The 21,482-nt window shown below is 58.8% G+C and overlaps 3 protein-coding genes across 5 annotated transcripts; 1 reads left to right on the top strand and 2 right to left on the bottom strand.

The window, feature by feature from the left end:
* Positions 1-930: 930 nt before the first annotated feature.
* On the bottom strand, positions 931-5,996 carry MMP15 (matrix metallopeptidase 15). The gene is made up of 10 exons (XM_038148267.1): positions 5,889-5,996; positions 4,691-4,839; positions 4,318-4,440; positions 3,901-4,208; positions 3,508-3,669; positions 3,161-3,384; positions 2,900-3,038; positions 2,506-2,656; positions 2,276-2,391; positions 931-2,024 (listed from the first exon to the last, which is right to left on the bottom strand). Exons 1-10 carry the CDS (start codon positions 5,994-5,996, stop codon positions 1,588-1,590), a joined length of 1,917 nt encoding a protein of 638 aa, XP_038004195.1. The 3' UTR covers positions 931-1,587.
* Positions 5,997-7,063: 1,067 nt separating this feature from the next.
* On the bottom strand, positions 7,064-12,095 carry USB1 (U6 snRNA biogenesis phosphodiesterase 1). The gene is made up of 7 exons (XM_038148181.1): positions 11,359-12,095; positions 11,114-11,265; positions 10,811-10,994; positions 10,265-10,318; positions 9,134-9,239; positions 8,407-8,490; positions 7,064-8,102 (listed from the first exon to the last, which is right to left on the bottom strand). The coding sequence occupies exons 1-7, from the start codon at positions 12,057-12,059 to the stop codon at positions 7,998-8,000; spliced, it is 1,386 nt and encodes a 461-aa protein (XP_038004109.1). The 5' UTR covers positions 12,060-12,095; the 3' UTR covers positions 7,064-7,997.
* ZNF319 (zinc finger protein 319) lies at positions 12,005-21,187 on the top strand. 3 transcript variants are annotated; one of them, XM_038148179.1, is made up of 2 exons: positions 12,005-12,201; positions 13,646-21,187. In XM_038148179.1, exon 2 carries the CDS (start codon positions 14,017-14,019, stop codon positions 15,676-15,678), a length of 1,662 nt encoding a protein of 553 aa, XP_038004107.1. In that variant the 5' UTR covers positions 12,005-12,201; positions 13,646-14,016; the 3' UTR covers positions 15,679-21,187. The 3 variants fall into 3 exon arrangements, with proteins under 3 accessions (XP_038004107.1, XP_038004106.1, XP_038004108.1); XM_038148178.1 differs by having other exon boundaries at positions 12,061-12,211; XM_038148180.1 differs by lacking the exon at positions 12,005-12,201 and adding an exon at positions 12,237-12,950.
* The last annotated feature ends 295 nt before the right edge of the window (positions 21,188-21,482 follow it).

The following is a 21,482-nucleotide window of genomic DNA, read 5'->3' as shown; positions in this document are numbered from 1 at the left end:
AGTCAGGGGTGCACCAAGACAGAGGTGCCCGGGGCAAAGACGCAGGGCACAGGTGCTGCCCTGGTCCTGCTGCAGGGGAGGCTGGAGAAAGCAAAGATGCTGACTGGAGTCAATTCCCACATGGGAATGCTCCCAATACCACAGGGACAGCCCCACAGGGATGGGCCAGGTTCGCACAACCCCCTTGCCAAGCACAGCCCAACCAGCCTCCCCACGAGTGCAGCAACGGTGCCAGGCCTCTCCTGCACCTGCAGAACATACCTGGCTCTAGCTGCCACCCCTGTGATCATCTCATCACCAGCCTCTGGTTTTTCTTCCCATTAATGGCCGAGCAACATTTTTCCCCAGATAAAGCCAGTTTCCTAACCGTGAAGTCTAATCTTTCCCACTCCCATGATTATTTCTCTGATCTCTCCAGCAGTCGTGACTCCTCTTGCCTTCCTCTGAGACAGCAGTGTTGAGACAGGATATGGCCACCCCTTCCCCCCAGGAAACCCAGCAGGGCTGCGTGGGGACAGGGAGCTGAAGCACCCTGTGAAGTGGCTCCAGGAGGGTCCCCCAGCTGCTGCCGGCCCCTGCACGGGGAAGGGAGGCGGCTGCCCAGGGCTGAAGAGCAGGGCTGGCTGGGGGAGAACAAGGCACCCTGTGTTCCCTTGTCACTGCCATGGGAGCTGCTGAAAGGCCGCTCTGTCCACTGGTGGGGGTGGGGGGGCTGCTTTAGCTGACCCCCCTAAAGTGGCAGCCCCAGGGCAGGGACTGCTGCAGGGACATCACTGGCCATGCTGGCCCCTTCCCTGCATCCCCGAGCATGGCACCCAGTCCCCTGGGGGTGCCACGCAGGGTGACCCCCCCAGACAAGCCCCGTTACCACAAAATTTGCCCAGACCCCCCAGGGTACCCCTGTGGCAGGAAGGACGATGGCACCACAGCTCTCCACACACCCGACCCGTTTAATGGACATACAAGGTGGCTGTGCCCACTGCCCTGCCCACAGGGCCACATGCCCCAGGGCTTCATCCCACAGTGGCAGCAGCAGGGCCCGGACTGAGCTGAGCCCCAGCAGGATTGCAGAGGTGGCATCTCCCAACTCACGCTGTCTTTAGGCACCACATCCCTGTATCCCCGTGGTTCAACAGGAAACACAGCCATGAGCTCAGCCCTCCCTTCCCCACCACTGCAGGTGCCAGAGGCTGAGACCTGCCAGCCCGCATCACTGGGGAGCAGCCCCCAGCCCACTCACCACCCGAGCTGCAGCGGGCTCACACAGGAGGAAGGGACCCCGCAGGGACCCATGGCAGATGCAGGCACGTGATGGGTGGCAGCCCGAGGGTCACGGCTAGGGGGACGCACAGGCACTGGGGAGCAGGCAGTGCCTGGATGCCCTCCAGCCCCCCCATGACCATCCCCGGTCCCAGCCCGGCTGCTCTGGAGGGGCTGGGGGGTTGGGCATCCCCCCTTTTCTGAGGCTGGAGCCATCAAGCAACAATGGGGTAGAGGGGCCGAGGCCGTGGTGAGGGTCAAGGGGAGGGGGTGTCAGGTCCATCTTAGCACCATGGTGGCGGGGGCGGTGGGGGGAGGGAGCCAGGGTCAGACCCACTCCTGCAAGGAGCGCTTGCAGTACAAGAGCATTCGGGGTGCGCCCTTCCTCTGCATCTGGACGATGACGTAGATGAGGCCCAGGATGCAGAGCAGCAGCACCAGCAGCACCAGCACCATGACCACGCTCATGGTGCGTGTGTACTCATCGATCTGCACCACCACGTCCACGTCCCTGCCTGGCTGGCCATCTCCCTCGCTGTAATCCTCATCTTCCTCTTCCTCCTCCTCACCTTCAGTCCCCCCATCCCCATCAGGGTTGAAGGGGGGTCGGTCCACATCGGGCCAGCGGGGATTGGGGTCTGGGACCAGCTCCGTGTGACAGCCCATGAAGTCCCGTAGGATGGATTTGGGATAGCCTGGCTCTGTCTTGAGACGCTCATTGTCGAACTTCCAGTACTTTGTGCCTCTGTAGAAGTAGGTGGAGGCTGGGGGAGAGAAGACGGAGACAAGGGGTAAGTTGGTGGGCACAGGACACTGCAGAACCTGGGCACCCCTGCAGATGCCCAAGACAGCAGGTTTTGCTCCAGATCTGGTGAAACCCTTCAGAAAGGGATTCACCACTGACTCCCAGACACTCTCCCCAAGTCCATCCCATGTGGCCAGGCTATCAGAGGGATAACCTCATCCCCTAGACCCCCACCACCACCACCACCCACCCCTCTCGTCCTCTACTTACATGCGTCCGGGCTGAGGAAGGCTCCCTTGGGTGAGGGAGGGATGCCCACCCAGACAGAGATGGGCTTTGGGTACCCAGGGTCCACCGAGCGTGTGTCCTCGTTAAAGCGCCAGTATCTGGGGAGGGAGGTGGGGAGTAAGTGACAAGCACAGAGATCCCCACTGCCCAACGTTCTCCCCCTGAAAGGGGTCAGGAGGCAGCAGAGCAGGAAGAGCCCCACAGACACTCACCTGTCCTCACGGAAGAAGAAGGTGTGTCCCGTGGGTTCCCACCAGACGGCTGTGTCAATGCTGTCGTAGGGGATGCCCTGCCCGTAGGTGACCAGGGGCTGTGGGTACCCAGGCTCCAGGTTGGCTTCTCGGAAGAGCCAGTACCGGTCACCTACAGGAGAAAGAGTTGGAGAAGGGGGATAAGAAGGTCCCACCCAGCCGCTGTGGCAGGTGCACAAATGGATAGGGATAGTGGTAGATGCCTGTGGCCACCCCGACCCCTTGGGATCACACAGCAGCTGTGGCTGGGGAGGTGGATCAGGGTGAGATGAAGCCAACCAGCTCTCAACAGCTTTGTGGGGGACACTGGGGTCTCACTTCCACCTCAGCCCTCCCATCCAGCTTCCCTGCTCACCTTTAAAGAAGACGAACTTCCCGTCATGCCTCTCGTAGGCAGCATCAATGTCCCCAGGGAGGCCCCGCCAGAAGTGTCCGATGGGCATGGGGTAGTTGTCCAGCACCCGGTTGTGCCGGACCCTCCAGAACCACCGGCCCTGGAAAGAAACAGGGTGTTGGCAGAGGATGGGGAGGACACAGGGACACAGTCACCTTGCTGAGGGGTCCTCCCACCCACTACATCCCCAAGGAAGGGGCACGAGGGGGTCGCGGCAGGTACCTTGAATACAAACATCTCCCCACGCAGCACCGCCACCGTGTCAAAGTCCCCATCGCAGATGTTGGGGCCATACTGGTCAGGTCGGTCTGGGCTGCCAGGTTTGGGTGGTCGCTCTGGTTTCCCCGGAGGGGGAGGTTTAGGGGGTCTCTGGTCTGGCCTGCCAGGTCTCCGGGGAGTCACGGTGGGCAAAGGCTTGGTGGGCTGAGGGTGCCCATCTGCGGTACCTGGATCGGGCAGGTGAGAGAAGGGATGTGGTGATGCAGACCACAGCAGCACCTGTACCTCAGTTTCCTCACACGTATGCCCAGAATCCCACCTCTGGGATGATCCCCCAACCAGCTCCTCACCGTAGAGCTGCTGGATGCCCTTGAGGTCATCCTCGGGCAGCTGGAAGTTCTCCGTGTCCATCCACTGGTAGAAGGGTGCCATGATAGCACTGGGGTTGCTGGAGTGCTCCAAGCCCAGAGAGTGCCCCAGCTCATGTACGGCCACCAGGAAAAGGTTGTTCCCTGCAGGGAGAGACACCATCAGCAAGACGGGATGGAGAACATGATGCATGAGGCAGATCTGGACCCAGCACCCTGCAACAGGGGTGCTCCAGTGGGATTGGCCTGCATCACCCATGGTGGACCTGCTCTCCCTGCCGCTCCCGTCTACACCAGCACAGCCTCCCCCTTCCACCCACAGTGGCCACCCGGCTCCTCTGGTCACCTTTACGACCTCCTTGGCCCCCAACTCACCAGACACATCCGCATTCTCCAGCGTCCAGGGCTCATCCAAGTCGAAATGCGTGTCCCCCCCCATGCCAGGGCCGGGAAAATAGGCATGAGCCAAAAATCCCCCAAGGCCATCAAAGGGAGAGCTGTCTCCATGGAATCCAGAGGCAAAGAGCACCATGATGTCAGCCTCCTTCTTCCTCTTCTGCCGGATGTCCTCGTAGGCCACCTCCCGGAAAACCAGCGGCGTGGCTTGCTCCCACACCCGGAAAGCTCGTCGGACAGCCTCGTGCGAGTGGTACCGACCCAGCTTCTCCGTGTAGTTTTGGATGCTGGGGATAGAGAATTCACTAGGGAAGGCCTGGAGCAGCACTCGTTCCCTGAGGGGATCCATGGCTCTCCATGGGCTGGCGGAAGGGAATCCCTGGCAGTGTTGGGTACCTGAAGGTGAGGTGGCTCTGGCTCCAGCGCCGCCCTGTCAGCGCGTACCGCTTCCGACGCATGTTGGACTTCATCCGTGCTCCAAACTGATCCGGGACCCCACAGCGGGGACGTTTCATCCACCTGCCAGGAGGACACCGAGCCAGGGCTCAATCCACCACAGCCAAGGTCCCTGGGGGGTTTCAGCACCCACAGCAGGGACACTATCCTGGATGCAGAGGTGCAGCCCCCAAAAGGCGAGAAGCACCTCCCCAGGGGGACAGCGCCCACTTTTCCAGGTGCCAGCAGAGCCCCAAGGCCATCAGAGAAAACCACAGAGCCTGAGAGCGGAGCTGCCACCTGCTTGAGCAAGGGGACAATGGGAGAAACTCACGCCTTGGTCTCCTCGTCCAGGACGCCGGTGACGGTGATGCCATAGAACCTCTGCATCTCCGCGAGCGCGGCGGAGAAGGTCTGGGCCGAGCGCATGGTGGACATCCGGCGGCTGGGCTGCGGCAGGTACCCGTAGAGCCGCAGCCATGCCTGCGCCGCGAGAGCGCGCGTCAGCCGGGCACGGGGCGGCCCCGGAGCTCCCCAACGCCCCGCGGGGAAGGATCCCTCCCCCTGCCTGACTGCACCCCAGCCCCGCGTCCCTCCACAGGGGTGGTCAGTGCCAGCTGCCGGTGGCAAATGCCACCCCCGAGCGGGCAGCGCTGTGGCAGCGGGGCACAGGGTCCCTGCAAGGTGGGGGAGCCGGTGATCTCGGGGTCTGCTGCCGGATGGCCGGACTCCAGGGACGAGGCAGCTGGCAGGGGGCCAGGCTGCCTGAGGGCTGCTTGTCCCTGTCCTCCTCCAGAGGCGTCCCCTGGGAGCTGCTGAGGGATGTGATGCCTGGACCCCCCGCCCGGCCTGCACCCACAAAGGGGCTTCTGTCCTGCGGGGCTGCAGCCCCAGGGCGGGGGGCAGGAGGGTGCTGGGGCGCGCCAGGGCTCTTCCTTCCTGCCCCAGCCTCCGCCTCCTCTTGTCTGCTTTAATTGCATTTTATTTTTATCTTTATTACTACTCTTTTGTAACTTTTTTTCCCCCTCTTAGTTTTCATTTATATTTTCCAAATTAGTGGGGTTTTCCTTTTAATCTTTAAAGCTTTTTTTCTAAATTCCTTCCAATTCTTTTTCCTTTTCCAAGTCTTATTGCTCTTCCAAATCTTTTTCCTTTTCCAAGTCTTCTTCTCCAGGTTCTCCAATCCTTTTCCAATCCCAATTATTTTCCTATCACTTTTTTTTTTTTTTTCCAAAAACGGCTTAACATTTAAATTGCTAAAAACACTAAATCTATTAAATTCTCCTACCCCCACTCCCGTTCCCCCGGCAGGGCGGTGAAGCAGAGCCTTTATCAAAAGCCCTTTCACCCCCTCCCCCGCCGGGCACAAAGCGCTTCCTCCCCACACCCCGCGCCCGCCGCCCGCCACCCCCGGGGGCGACCCGCACCCCACCCCGCCGTTCCCCGCCTGCACCTGCACCGGGCGGCGGCGCGCCGGGCCCGCAGGTGCCGGTGCGGGGCCCGGGGGTGCGGAGTCCCGGCCCGTGGCTCACCTCGGCGTTGATCTCCTCGCCCGCCGCCCCCGCCAGCAGCACCAGCAGCACCACGAGCGGCGGGAGGCGCCCGCCCGCCCGCCAGGGGGCGCCGCCCCCTGCTGCCATTCCGCGCCGCCGCCGGGTCGCGGCTGCCCCCGGCCGCGCCGGGCCGGGCCGGGCCGGGCCGAGCGCGGCGGTGTCGGAGCTACGCTGCCCTCATGGCCCGGGGCCGAGCCGCCGCGGGGGGCTGCGCACGGTGCATGGGAGGCGCTGCCAGGCGCGGCCCGTCGCCTCCCGGCCCGCCTTTTGTGCGTGAGGTCAGGACGGCGGCGCGCGGCACATGGGCGGCCGGCGCGGCACGGCGGGGCCCGGCTCCGCTCGGCTGCCCTGCCGCGCTCTGCCCGCCGCCGGGAGCACCGGAGCGGCTGGCGAAAGGCGGGCGCGGCGGCGGCGGCAGCGGCGGGGAGCGGTGGGAGCGGGCGGGGCGGGGCCGCGGTAGGGGCGGGGCCGGGGCGGGGCGGCGGGGGCGGAGCCAACCCCCCGCACGTGTGTGCGCGGCGGGGCCCCGGGCAGAGCCCCCCCCGCCCCGCGCCGCTCCCCGCCCCGCTCCCCGTCCCGGGCCGCTCCCGGCCCCGCTCCGCTCCCGGTCCCGCTCCCGGCCCCGCGCCGCTCCCCGCCCCGGGCTGCTCCCGGCCCCGCCGGCAGCCGCCACATCCCCCGTTTTTGCCCCCACAGCCACTGTGCCCTGTCTCGAGGTTCTCTGACACCCAGTGTTACACAACCGGGTGCAGTGCCAGGCCCGGCTGGGGCCCGTGGTTGAGCATTAACCTGGGAGAAACCGGTTTCACTGAAGTCCTCAGGAGCTAGAATCTCTCTATCTTTGTTTGTTTTTCTTTCCCCCCAAAGAAACTTATCTTGCAGATCCCCATCGCGGAAACTAACTGGCGAAAGACTTAACAGATTTTTTTTTTAAGGACTTCAAAAGCCTGCTGGCAGCAGCAGCAACTGGCTTCGATGCTCCCAGGGACACAAATCCCGACCGTCTGGAGATGCTCCCCCAGACAAAGCCACTCTCTGTGCCAGGACAGGCAGCAAGGAGCTCACAGGAGCACTTACAGACCTGGCCTCACGTGAAGCTTGCAAGGAGTTGTGCATGTCTAAAAGGAAACAGCTGAAATACACCACAGACACAATTTTATGACACGAGGAAACAGATTTTTACTGTTCAGAAGTCCTGGACAGACATAGAACAAAAGATTCAGGGCATCACATCAGCATCCTGTTCCAACTACCTGAGAGGTTGCAGCTGATTAACCAGGGACAAAAGGATAAAAAGGAGTTTCTCCCAAGGGACAGTGTCCAGCCTGCAATCCCCTGGGGCATCATCCACGTGGGGTGAGGATCACGCAGGGAAAAAGTGTGGAGCCTGGCAGGAGCCACCACCCCTTGACTCACCTGTGGGCACTGCCCTCCTAACTCAGGCAAACACTGACACTGTCCATTCCAGGGCTCACCCACACCTGGCAGCAAGCTCTTGTTGTTTGGCAAAAGGATCAGACACTGAAATGTCTCTACACAGACAGCAGCAGTGTGAGAGGGACACAGCATGACTCAGGAGCTTGTCCGAGCTGGCATACAGTAGGAAAACACTCAGGGAAGAGGATCCAGCTCCGTGTCCTTCCCTCTTGCTACTCAAAACATGCCCAGAGCCTCCCAACAATCTGGCAGTGCTACTTCCTACTGTGTGAGACACTCTCCCTTTAGTAGCAGCTTCCCACGCTGCCTTCTTCCTCCTTCCCATAAGGCATCTATGGCTTTGAAGAATTTTTTTCCTTTTTTTAAAACAATCAGCGAAATTAGTGACCGTGGGATGTCTGGAACCGCCAGTGCTGACTGCAGCACATCCAGCAGTAAGGATGAAATCTGCTACAAACACACTTTTCTTCAGCCAGCAGCTCAAAGTGGAAGTGGTCCGACTCGAGGCCACAAACGCCTCAGAGACGCTGAGCAGGCAAGAAGGGCGCAGAGGTGCGTGACAGCCCACGCCACACGGAGCTGTGCCAGACTGCAGCCCTTGTTCCAGAGTCAGGATCTTTGAGGCTCCAAAAGGCACAGCCCCACCCGCCCCTACCTCAAGGGGAAGGAGAAGTACTTGTTCCCTGACTTGCAGCGGATCTGCTCCCATTGGATACGCAGCAGGAACGCTGACTCCTCAAACCCATCCACAATGTCCTGGAAAATAGAGGCAAGGAGTCAGTACCAGTAGGGCAGATCTGCCAGAAGATGGAGTTGGCAGCTCCCTCTCTGAACCAAGTCACAGATGAAGACATTTGCAGCTGGAAGCCCCTGACTTCCCTCAGGAGGGTGATTTAACTCACGCTCCCCACAAAAGCTTCTCATCTTTCAGCCCACTGAAGTTTGTCCTGCCTGGTTGGAGAGAATGTCCCACTCTCCACCCCTGGCAGGGAGATGTGGCTGGACTCTAGCTCTGCCCTCCCCCTGCTCTCCACACCACCCCATGTCTGTGGGGACACACCTGGAGCTCCCGCAGACACTGCCCTTCCAGCTTGCCGGACAGGTCCCCGACGCACCAGGCCAAGCTGATGTGGAACGATGGGTCCTGGGGGCAAAACAGGGATAAGAATGTGAGGGCTAAAGGAGGCTTTGGTCAATGCACAGAGCCACAGTGCAAGATCTGGCATGATGCTGCTGCCCTTCCTGGGATCACAGAGTCTGGAGGATTCCAAAGCTGGGAGTCCCCTCTGCCAACTCAACAGCTGCAGAGCTGATATGGACAGTGCTGGAGGCAAGAGGAGTCCCGAGCTTCCCACCCCAGCCCCTTTGGACACCAGTGGGCAAGGCTGCCTGGTTCCCAGCCTCCCTGTGCTCAACTCTGCAGCTGTGGGAGAATCTCTCCGAACTGCTCCTGGAGCAGGTACATGGGTCACTTCTGAATAATCCACATGAGCTCCTTGCTCAGCTCTAGACACAGACAAACTGGGCTCTGGCTCTTCAAAATCCCATACCTGTTCCCAAAGCTAGTACTAAGCAAAAAGGCTGGACTAATGCTCCAGAAAGCTGCCCAAGACAAAGACACAAGGATTGTCCTCAGTCCCACAGTGCCCATTCTATCCTAGGACAACCCTGCTTCCATGCACAGCAGGGCAGCCACTGCACCTGGCTCTGTTTATTTAAGTGTACATCTCGCAGGGAACCAGCTGGCATGTCCAGACTGGCAGGGGAGCAAGCAGGAAACGCCTCACCTTGTAAAATGTGGGAAGGTCAAATTCCTCTAGAATGCCATCCACCTCCGAGACCAGCTCCAGCAGCTGGAAATGCCCAGCAGAGACCTCCAAGCCAATAAAGGTCCTAAAGAAAGGCAAGGAGAGACAGCAAGCACCCTTTCATGTTGCAGAAAGCACAGCCCTAATAATACATAGCCCTTCATTCCTACTGGGCAAGTTCCCTACTCCTCCTAACACAAGGAAATCTGAGGAATGCCAGGTTTAAGCATCCAGGGATGCTGACTGTATTCTGAAGAAAAATAGAAGATGTGGTAGCAAGGAGAAGCAGGACTGGATGATAAACCATGTAGATTTACTAGATTAGCCTAGTACCTTTTGGGACATGAAAACCAGTTTTCTAGGCAAAGGATGCACTGGGTGGGAATTTCAGCAGAGTGCCGTGCCCATGCAGGAGCTGCATTAAAAAAGTGGAAGTTGCTGGAGAGGTTTTACAGTGTGAGAGGAAGCGGGGAATGGGAAGTACCAAGCTGGAGAGATGTGACAAAGAAGTCAGCACCTCCTCCAGGACTGTCGGGATGACACTTTCTAGAGTCATTGACAGTCATCATTTCTTCCCCTCCAGGAGGGAATCAGAAGATTCAAGTGTCACCCAGGTTCCATATCCACTTTTTCCTACCCATGACCGTCTTGGGCTGCCTTTCCCACCAGATTCAGCAACTTTCCACAATTTTAATCACCTTTGCTTTGACATTCAAAAAAACTTAATTGCATTCTGTTGGAATCAGGCTTCTGAGCTGACGCCCAGGAGAATTAGCACCATCTCAGCTATTTCTCTCCAGCTCTTGGAAGACCTGCACTACAATTTCACGACTGGCACTGCTGCCAAAAGAGGTGGTCCCACTCTGCTCGCCCCAGGCTGTGCACGCCAGCTAATGAGACCAAAAGCTTGCAGAGAATCAGTGCCAAAGCTAAAAGTTTGTACAGATGGCTGGGGAAAGGTGTGAAATGTCTGGAGATGATCTGAAGGTGATCACATACTGTGTTGTCACACAGCCCAACCATGGGACAGGCAGGGTGACACTTCCCATCCACCCAGCACCTTGCTCAGACTTCTCCTGGGGCAGGCAGGCTGCTCCACTGTGCACTCACCTGGTTTTGTTCTGGTTGGTGTAAACCTTCACTTGGTCAGCCACACAGAAGAACCTGAAATAAGAGAGATCCTATTTCAGCTGCAGGGAAAAAAATAAAAAAGGAGAAGATGAGGAGGGGCCAGGATTGTTACCAAGCCATGGAAAGATACAGGCAAATATATGCTGCAATTGGACCAAATTGGTACAACCAGAACCTCTTGGGGCTCAAATTAATTAATTCCCCTCCCATTTCCAGCCCTCCAAAGCCTGGACAGTGACAGAAACGCTGAAGCAGCTGATGCTCAGCCAGTGCCTGAGCCAGATGTAAGCAACAAAACCATCCATGGTTTAGGGGATGGCACAGCTCTGGCCTGATCCTGGAAAGCCAAAACCTGACATGTCTGGTGCCAGATCCCGAGGCAGTGAGGAAAAATCCCCAGGGCTTTAATGTCCTGCCAGCACCAGCTGCCAGGGACACCTTAGGGCGCGGATGCTGGCAAAACACGGATCCCGAGGGCAGAGGAGGGGTGTGAGGAGTGCCCTCCCGGGGCTCTGCCAAACCCACCTGTGGAAGGCGGCCAGGCGCTCCCGGAGGGAGCGAACGAAGGGCTCTATCCAGTGGTAGCGCAGCACCACGCACTGCGAGAGGCTCAGGTGGAACTCCTCCATGGCAGCCAGCGACGGGACGTAGGTGCGGGCGCGGGACACCAGCAGCTCCAGCAGCTCCAGGAACTCCTCCTGGGCAAAGTCTGCGAGGCAGCGCCGTCAGAGGAGCCGCGGATCCCCGCCGGGACTGGCGGGACCCGGGGCGCAGCGGCTGAGTCCCGTCCCGCCATCCTCCCGGTCCCGGTCCCATCCCGGTACCTACAGGGCAGGTAGACGTGCGTGGCCCAGTTGCCCCGCTCGTGGGGGAAGCCGCGCACGCGGCCGCCGTGCCGGGAGCTGTCATCGCTCACGGCCTCCTCCGGGTCCGGGTCTCCCGGCAGGCCGGCGGGCACGGGCAGGCGGGGGCGGCCGGCGCTGCGGGACCGGAGCGGGGTGAGAACGAGGAAGAGGAGGAGGAAGGCCGCGCGCTCCCGCCGCCTCCCGCCACCACAACCCCACCGCACCCACCTGGCCCCGGGGGGCCCCTGCGCGCCGCCGCCCCGGCTCCCCCCTTCCTGCTCCTGCTCCTCCTCGGAGCTGCTGTACCCCACCAGCGCGGCGCTCATGGCCGCGGCGCCCGCCGCCACAGCCCGCTCCCCGCCGGCGGCGGCCGCGCAGTTGCCGGCGCGGCCCGGCAGGGGGCAGCACCCGCCGCGCCCGCCCCGCCTCCTCCGCCGCCGCCGCCGCGGCCGCCCCGGCCCGGCCCGCTCCGCTCCCTCCGCCGCGCTCCCGCCCGCCGCTCGCTCCCTTCCCTCCCTCCCCTCCTCCCTCCCGGCTCCCGCCTCCACGCCAGCGCGGGGCTCGGGCGCAGCGCGCAGGCCGCGGCCCTGCCGCCGGCGAGGCCTCCTCCCGCCGTAGGTGAGCGGCCCGACCGCCGCCGCCGCCCTTTGTGTGCGCCTCGCCTCGCCGGGGCGGGGGCGGCCCCGGGCGGGCGGCGACCCCCTACACCCGACCCCACCGCGGGGCCTCCCGGCGCGGCGGCGGTGAAGGCCTCGGGGCGCCGTCCCCTCGCTGCCAGCGGGGCCGCCCGATGGGGAGCGGCGAGCGGCGGGCCGGGCCTGGCCGCGGGCTGCGGCGGCGGCGGCTGCTGGTGGCCTGCGAGCTCCCCGGCCGCCCCCGCGCCCCGCGGCCCTGAGGCGGCCCGGGCCCGGCGGGAGCAGCCGGGCCATGCCGAGCAGGCCGCCTCGCCAGTTTGAAAGTACCTCTGCGCTCCCGACCGCGCTCCCTAAATGGTTGTCGCTTCCCACCTCCCACGGAGGGATGAGTTAGGCTGGAGCTGGCGCCGACGCGGGTCCCCGCGCAGAGCCCTCGGTAAGCCAAGGTTGGTATCGCTCTCCCCTGCGAGGGGCACGGTCTTCCCTCCCCGTTAGGCCGGGATGCGTCGCCGGTGGGTTCATCCTGCCACGGTTGGCGGTGTGTGCGGGGGAAGGCGGCGCCCGGGCTGGGCTGAAGTTTGGTGTCCCGCCGAGCTCGGGTGCAGGTACCGGCACTGCGAGCCCTCGCTTCGTCAAGGTGAGCTCTGGAGGAGGAGGAGGGCAGCCTGCGTGCCGGCAGGGCTGCGGTGGTGTCTCTGGGGGCTTTACTGTCCCAGACCGTGCTGGAGCACAAAATAATGAAGTGTCCCTACAGTCAGAGGTGGGTCCAGGACTATCTGAGCTGTGGGGCTCAACCCAGTCTCAGCCGAGTGCCAGTGGAGGTGGGGATGCTGGGAAGTGGGATTCTCTGGTGCTCTTTATTGCATAGTTTTAAACATAAAAAATATCGTTGTGGTAGACCAAGGATTTCCTTACCCTGGGGGCAGGTGGTTTGCCACAGACATGGGGGTGCTCTTATGGGGCTGGGGGCTCAAGGCCCAGGAGTGTTGGTGGCTGCCGCTCACCAGGGCTTGCACCTTCTTCTCTCTTGAGGTGTATTGACACTGCTGCTGTCTGCTGCTCGCTGGTATTCTTCTCTACGTTGATGCCAGGTTTTATTGGACATCTCTAGAAAGACTGGAACTTTTCAGTGAGCACAAGCCTGATGATGCTCTGTAGCAAGGCCAGGCTGCAGACCTGGCATAGGTTGGTTGGCTTCAGTGTACTTTTATTACATGGTTTGGTAGGAGGTTCAGCTAAGCCACTGCTTTAACTCTGCTTTTATCTTCACAGAGTGATTCCTGTGTCTGAGGATAGGATAACACTGAGGGCAAATATTCTCCTGAGCTCTCTAGCTCTCCCAGTCTGCAGGCGCTGCCCAGAGAGGGGGAAATGCTTTGCATACATCCTTTGGGTAATGGGCTCGATATCCAGGCTGCAGGAGGATCAGAACCATTTCACAGAGCTGTTCCAGCTGGGGTGGGATCATGTTATGATCTGCATTGACACGTGTAAAATCTCACCCAGTAGCTTCTTGATTGCACAGTGTTTGGTGCATAGCCTGTGCAAAGAGACCAATGTTCTAGGACAGTGCCACAGCAGTGCTGGAGATCCAGTGACCCACTCAGGGCTGAGCTGAGCGGGCCCTGGGCAGTTGTGCTGCTTCTTGTGAGAGCACAACACCCAAACATTGTCCAGCCAGCGCCCAGCCCTTTCCAGGCTGAGAACTCCTTGTCCTGGGCCTTCTGCACAGCAGCAAGTGGGGCTCTGGTTCCACACTGGCTTCCTAGTAGCTTTGCAGGGCTGCAGGAGAGTTTTCAAAGAGAGACAAGGGAGAAGATTGATAGAGAATTGCCCACGTTTCTTCTAAGACCTGACATGAGCTGTCTTCTTTCTTGCAGAGAGAGCTGCTCCCTGGGTTGCATCCTGTGCCCCTCGCAAGTGTGAGCACATCGCAGCCAGCACGGAGAAGGGCCTCCTCTCATCTTCAAGGCACTTGCCTCTGCCTCCTGTTCCTTTGTCCAAAAGAAGGAAAAGCCAGACCAAATCAGTCCATAAAGAGCCTGTGCTGGTCTAAGGAGGAGGCTCTGGAGTCTCTTCACTGCTTTTCTTCCCAGGATCCTGGCTGTGGGCTGGATTTTCTGGTCTCAGCTTGAGGGGATCATTTACAGGGAATCAGGATATCAGAATCTTTTGGTCTTGCTTTTACTTGAACCCTTTCATCCGGGAAGCTGAAGCTATCACTGCAAAAATCCCATTTTTTTTCCCAAGCATGTCAGAAAGCTGGCAGCAGCAACAGCAGCAACCACAGCAGCCGCCGCCACCGCAGCAGCACCACGCTGGGGCAGCCGCCCTCCCAGAGCACTCCATCCCTCCCAGCACTGCTGACAACCCCCTGGGCTGTGCCGTGTACGGCATCCTGCTCCAGACGGACCCCGGACTGCAGCACCACCAGCACGCCCCCATCCAGGCTGGAGAGCCATCCCACAAGTGCGGTGTGTGTGGCCATGACCTTGCCCACCTCTCCAACCCCCACGAGCACCAGTGCTTGCCAAGCCATGACCGCTCTTTCCAGTGTACCCAGTGCCTGAAGATCTTCCACCAGGCCACCGACCTCCTCGAACACCAGTGTATCCAGGTGGAGCAGAAGCCCTTTGTGTGCGGGGTTTGCAAGATGGGTTTCTCCCTCCTGACCTCGCTGGCACAGCACCACAACGTCCACAACGGCAACGCCATGAAGTGCTCTATCTGTGAGAAGACCTACAAGCCTCCCGAGGTAGAGCATTCACAGCCTCTCGACCCCTCGGAGAAGCCCTACAGCTGCTCCATCTGCCAGAAAACCTTCAAGCACCTCTCGGAGCTGTCCCGGCACGAGCGCATCCACACGGGTGAGAAGCCGTACAAGTGCACGCTGTGTGACAAGAGCTTCAGCCAGTCCTCCCACCTGGTGCACCACAAACGGACGCACAGCTCGGAGCGGCCCTACAAGTGCACGGTGTGCGAGAAGACCTTCAAGCACCGCTCCCACCTGGTGCGCCACATGTACGCGCACTCGGGGGAGCACCTCTTCAAGTGCAACGTCTGCGAGCTGCACTTCAAGGAATCCTCGGAGCTGCTGCAGCACCCCTGCACTCCCAGCGGGGAGCGGCCCTTCCGCTGCGGGGAGTGCCAGAAGGCCTTCAAGCGTCCCTCGGACCTGCGGCAGCACGAGCGCACGCACAGCGAGGAGCGGCCCTTCAAGTGCGACCTGTGCCAGATGAGCTTCAAGCAGCAGTACGCGCTCATGCGCCACCGCCGCACGCACAAGACCGAGGAGCGCTTCAAGTGCAACCTGTGCGAGAAGGGCTTCGTGCAGCCCTCGCACTTGGTGTACCACCAGCACGTGCACGGCATAGAGAACCTCTTCAAGTGCAACGTGTGCCAGAAAGGCTTCAACCAGTCCTCGGAGCTGCTGCGGCACAAGTGCGTGCAGAACGCGGAGCGGCCCTTCAAGTGCGCGGTGTGCAACAAGTCCTACAAGCGGGCCTCGGCTCTGCAGAAGCACCAGCTGGCCCACTGCGCCGAGAAGCCGCTCAAGTGCACGCTCTGCGAGAGACGTTTCTTCTCCTCCTCGGAGTTCGTGCAGCACCGCTGCGACCCGGCCCGCGAGAAGCCCCTCAAGTGCCCCGACTGTGAAAAGCGGTTCAAGTACGCGTCGGACCTGCAGCGGCACCGGCGCGTGCACACGGGCGAGAAGCCCTACAAGTGCTCCTCCTGCGAGAAGGCCTTCAAGCAGCGCGAGCACCTCAACAAGCACCACAGCGTGCACGCCCGGGAGCAGCAGTACAAGTGCATGTGGTGCGGGGAGCGGTTCCTGGACTTGGGCCTGCTGCAGGAGCACAGCGTCCAGCACACGGCCGAGGGTGCCTACCAGGTGGCTGCCTGCTTGCCATGAGCCTCCCGCCCTGCGGTGGCTTTTCAGCTTGCATGGGACATTCCTGAGCCTCAGCCTTCTCTTCCCTCTCCTCGGTTGTTGGCAACCTCCATGGAGTGTGGGGGAAAGGGGGGGTACGGTGTGTGGGCAGGTAAACTTTCCTCTGGCCTCAGTGGTTGATAGGCCACCTGTATCGAAGTAGCAACAGACGACGTGGACATCTCAAAGGGGTGGAGAGGAAAGGAGGGAGGTGGAGAGAGGAAGCTATGCCTGTAGATGCCTGGTGTTCCCTGGACTGTAGTTTGTGCTGTACCTGCAGTTCCAGTCCTGGGATCTCGGCTGTCTGTTGCAGGCACCAGCTCTTTGCGTGCAGCCTGTTTCCCCTGTCCTGCCTGGCAGGGTTGGTGGGGAGGGTCGGGTGACTCTCCTTCTGGAGAGGGTTTAGGAGCAAGGCAGAGCCAGCCCTCGCTTCTGCCAGGGTGTGCTGCTTGGCACAGAGATGGCAGGTTTCTGCTGCTGGGGTTCCCAGCTTGGTCCAGGCTCAGTTGAGGGCATCATTTCAGATGGTTAGTGTTGATTGACCGCCCCAACCTCCCCTGCTCTCCCTCCTTCTAGAGTGTTGAAAGGGAAAAGCCATGGGGCTTCGCAGCTCCGAAAAGCACTTTGGCATTGCTGCTTTTGCAGTGGCTGGCTGTCACACTCTGCAGGGGTTCTGAGTGAGCCGGCCTGCCCCCTGTCCCTGCCAGCTGCACAGGGAGCTGTAGGAAGCACTGTGCTGCCACCAGAAAGCATGGCAAGGAGCACTGGCACAGTCTGCCTGGGAGGAGGTCATGGATTCTCCCTCTCTAGAGACATTCAGAACCCACCTGGATATATTTCTGTGTATCCTGCTTTAGGTGATCCTAACTTAGCAGGGAGGTTGGACTAGACTATCTCCAAAGGTCCTTCCAGCCCTAACAGTTCCATGATTCTGTTACAGCATCCATACCCTGCTCCCAACCAAAAGCCTGCCATTCAAGAGCTGCTTCCCAAGGGACTTATCTCTCCTCCTGCCTTGCCTCCAGCCCCTTGAGCAACCCTTGGGCTGACTGTGGTACCTCCAGCAGGGTCAGGCAATGGGCTGTCACAGCTCCAACACTAAGGGGTGAGATGAACACTACAGTAACCTACAACTGCAGAGGTGGTGCCATGGCCAGCAGTAACCCACAGCATGTGCCAGGGGCTTGGTGTCTGATTTGCTGGAGGAACCAGAGTGAGCCAGGAGAATCCTTTATGGCCTGCAGGCTCAGCTCCATGGGGAGGGCAAAGTTAGCAGTGGGTAAAGGAGAAGCCTATTTTTTCCCCTTTTGCAGGAGTCCTGTTTTACCCCTTTGCCCTTTCTTTACCTCGTCTGTATTCTTCAGGTTTTGCACACTTCTTGTAAACATCACTTAAAAATAAATCTCCCCTAGCAAGGTTGATGCAGCCTCAGGTGTTTTCATCTGCAGGAGTTTGCTGGCTTCTCATGTCCAAGAGATCCATTACATGTCAGTTAGATGCCTTGGAGGTTGAAGATGTGCCTAGGTTGTCCCCCAGCCTTCTCCCTCCACCTTTGGAGATATCGAGTGTCCATCTGTGGAGATGTTCAGTCCCTGGCTGGATGTGCTCCTGGACACCTGCTGTAGCTAACCCTGTGCAAGCAAGGAGTTGGACCTGAGGGTCTTCAGAGGTCCCTGGCAGCCTCAGCTCGTGTGTGGTGTTGGCTGGTGCTCCTGTGAGGTTGTAGTGAGCAGCAGCCAGGGTGTTGCCCATGTGCTGCATGAGTGATCAGAACAAGGTTAATGACTGTTGTCCATGGCAAGTGTAGACAGATTTACCTTGCAGAGGGTTGGACTGGGCCTGCATCCTTGTTGGGGGACTTGTCTGAAAGGTGGAGAAGGGCTTTAGTTTTCCATTTCCAGCACGGTCAGGGGAACAGGGTGCATTTTCAGGGGCTGGGACAGGGAAGTGACAGGGTAGACCCTGGGGCTGAGTCTTCTTCATGTGCAACTTTAAGGTGATTAAAACAGACTGTGTTCTCTGCTGCCCAAGGAAGAGGGACCCATGATGGTTATCTTACTTTGTGCTGCCTCAAAGATGTAGAACTTCCTACCAAGTTTTCCATCTGTGTTTCTTTTTCCTCTTTTTTTTTTTTGTTTTACCTTTTTTTTTAAAAAAAGCAGTTTGTTAAAATTCATTAAAAATACTGTATAGTTTACCTTGATGTCATACTGAATCTTTAAAAAAAAAGAGATGTGGTAACTTGGATTTTTAAAAAACTCTTTAGTTCTAGGTAACTGGTTTTTGCTGTTTAATATGTAGTAAGTTCAGTGTATGCTTTGCTGTAGGAGTAAAAGAGAGTCCAAACAAAGGAAGGCTAATCCTGTCTTTACAGAAGGGCTTGGTGGTGATGGAGGCTCGAATGTGGGACCAGATGAGGACTGTGGCACCCACCTGAACCTTTGCTCTGTTGCTGCCTTGGCCTGTGGTTCCTCTGCTCTTGCCCAGCACAGCTGCCAGGAGTTCAGTGGTCGCTGGCAGCCAGGGTCGGTGCCTCAGAGCTTGCAGAGAGGCTCATCTTTGCTAGGAGGAGGGCGTGAGATGGAATCAGCTGCAGCCTCCATGGGCTGTTGTGGCTCTGCTGTTGCTTTCTGGAGCAGCAGAGGAGGGTTTGGAGAAATCATCAGCTGGCTGTGCCCTGCTCTCTTCCCTCCCCAGGAGCCTGTGGGAGCTGCCTGGGTGACTGCCTGGCACTTGGAGCAGAGGAGGGTGTGGTGAGCCCCAGACGCAGCTCCACACTATGCACACACCATGGGGCTGCCAGATCCTGTCTCCTTGGTACAGCTGGCCGTAGGGACTGTTGGGGGGTGTTTCTCTTCTGCTGAGCAGCTGGGAAAGCCCTGGATATCCCAGTGGGGAGCTATGGCTCTGCCTAGGATGTGGCAATGGTCAAGCAGTGCCCTGGGCAGAGAGACTCGTCAGGGCTGTGCACGTGGGACCCCAGGCCAGGGAGAGAGGGGATGCTGTGGGGAGCTTGGCAGGGATGAGCCCAGGACCAGGTCATCAGCTGGTGAATAGGTGCCTCCAGGTTCAAAAACATCATGGTGTGGGCTTAGAACATCATTGTTAGGCCTGGCTCTGAGTCCATGGGGACTCAGTCTCTTGTTTCATTTGCTGCCCTGCAAGAGCCCAAATCCAGCTGAAGCCCATGGAGAACATGCAGCTGGAGCTTGCAGGTGGAGGATCTGTGTGGGGTGGGCACTGAGTGGCCACAGAGAGCTTTGGGTATATTTTTATAGGAGCATTTTCCAGTTGGAAGCAGCAGTGTTGCCTGCAGGGATGGGGGAAGCAGGTCCATCTCCATTGCTGTGCCTTTAGGTCGTGTTGTGCCCAGTGAGGTGAGAGGAGGTGGAAGCAGCAGGAGGCACATGAGTGTCAGGAGCGCTGTGCTGCTGCATGGGGAGGCACAGGCTGGCCTGGGAGCTGATGTCCCTGGGGCATCACACTGTAGGGCTCTCTGCTGACTGCTGCTGTTTCCTTTTCAAACCAAAGAGCAGCTGGGGCCAAAGCCCTCTGGGGAGTAAACCACGTCTCTACTCTGTACCTGTTGCGCTTCACTTCTGGTGTTTGTTTCAAGCAACTCCTGCCTCTGCTTGGCCTCTTGCATTCCTCACTGCCCTGCAGCACCTCAGAGAGTTGCTGTGCTGGAGCTGGTGTGCCACCAGCCCCATGGCAAGTGCTCGAGGCAGTTCAAGACCTGGTTGGCAGCCCTGCTGAGGATGCTGAAGGGCTGGGTAGCAGGGGGTCCCTCCCAAAGGGTGGTTGTCCTTGGCAGCAGTCTGAGCATAAGATGCTGCTGAGCAGGTGGAGAGGAGGGTTAGGTTGGGCAGAGGTTGTGTGAGTGTTCTTCAGGACATAAGTCCTGCTCTCTAGGGCTGCTGTTCCTCTGGCTTCCTGGGTCCAGGAAAAGGTAGTCTGTAACCTGGGCTTTTACTGATCTTCAGTTCCCTTGACTCTACCTACAGGATGCCTTTACCTGTCTCAGCCCCTTCCCTTCCACAGCTTATACTTTTAAAAGACATTCTCAGCTTCTTTTCTTTATTCAGTTCTTTATTTGTTAGCAGTGGTTTGTTTTTCATTCCTTCTTCCATACTGATTGTGAAGTTTCTTCCTTCCTTCCCACCTCCCTCTGCTCTCCCCAGCCCCAAATTCCTTTCCCAGGCTGAGGCTGGATCCCAGTGATGCCAAACCACTGATGGTGGGATCAGTTGTTTAGGACCTGAGTCTGGAATCCAGTGGGTGCTTCTGGTCCTTCCCCACAGCAGGCCATCCATTTCACTGGACAGGGGCAATGCCTGTGACCTGGCAGCTTGGCACAGGATCCTGCCCATGCTCTGACAAGTGAATCCAAGCCAGGACCAAGAGGCATAACAGAGCTGTAGGAAATGGGGACTGGGGTGGGAGCTGCCATTTCTGTCTCCAAGGCTGGGGATTAAGTCAGTGAAGGACTGTCAGACATTCCTGGGGAATGTCATGGCACTGGGGTGGGCTCAGGCAGTGCAGTTGGTTCCCCTGGGAGGGCTGGGACAGTGGAGCAGCTGTGTGCATCAAGCAGGCAGCTGAGCTGAGTTAGCTGTGGCATGGACACCCCTGGGACCATGGGGAGGCTCAGGTGGCCATGCCAGCTCTCCAGTGAGCAGATGCCATCTCTGCAGTCTGGGTGGGAAGATGTTCACGCTCTGGTCTTGGGGCCCATGTGCTGGACTGGGGGACAAAGGGGAAAGCATCCTCTGACGGTTTTGGGACCATCTCTGGTCACTCAAGCCTGCCCTTGCAGGGAGGAGGGAGGAGAACACTTTCTGCACTTCCCTTGGGTATTTACCATCAAGTCCAGGCTGCAGCTCAAGCCTGACCATTAAAAAATAGGCAAAACCATCTTGTTATACTTCAGAGTTTTACTCTTTCTCCACAGGGTTCACCTGTGGGAAGGTTCCTGTGCATGCAGGTGAAATGCTGAGATTCAGTAAGGGCAGGCCAGTGAGGTTTGGGGCTGGCAGCTCCCCCCAGGCCCGGGTGAGCACCCAGCTTCTCCCCAGAAGCATTCTTCCTCCGCAGCATCTCCTGGCAGCTGCCCCTGCATGTGAAGATGCTGCTCTCACAGCGTGCCTGGGATGCTCAGTGGAGAGAGCAGGACCACAGGTGGCAGCTGGACCGTGGGCTTGTTTCTGAGTGCCTCCAAGCCGTGGATCTGAGGGACTTCATGGTCAGTGAGATTCTCGAGCGCCTCCCAACCTGTGGGCACGACTCTGGCAGAGTTCCCGGGGCTGTCGGAATTCACAGCCAAGGTTGCTGAGGTTTGCGTGGCTTGCAGTGCCTTTAACACTGCTCTCCATGTGTTTCTAAGATGATACTCCATGTATGTGTGTATATATATTGTAATAACACATCCCGCTCTTCTGTGTGAGTGTCAAATGGTTTTGCTTTACTAATAAATTTATAGTTATTTATACCTTCCTGTGGGTGTGTAAGGTTTCTGGAGTGGAGGCCATGTGCCAAGCACTGCCTCCTCATCTGTCTTTGTGCTCTGTCTGGCTCTGCTTGGGTTTTTTTTCTTGTTTTCTTTCTTTCCCCTGAACTTTTTTGAAGTAGAATCGATGGTTCATCTTCCTGGTAACCAGAAGATGCAGGGTACAAACAGGCTCCCAGGGGCCGAAAGCAAACACAAGCAGAGTATGCTGAGGGGTTTTACCCCTGCTAGAGTTGGAATGATCCCTCTCCAGGGCGAAACTCCTCCTTGGGAGCTTCAG

This window comes from Motacilla alba, chromosome 11 (genome assembly GCF_015832195.1).
Source record: "Motacilla alba alba isolate MOTALB_02 chromosome 11, Motacilla_alba_V1.0_pri, whole genome shotgun sequence".
Classification (NCBI taxonomy): Eukaryota; Metazoa; Chordata; class Aves; order Passeriformes; family Motacillidae; genus Motacilla; species Motacilla alba.
Note: the sequence above shows the minus strand (reverse complement) of the source record. Positions and strands in the feature narration are given on the sequence as shown.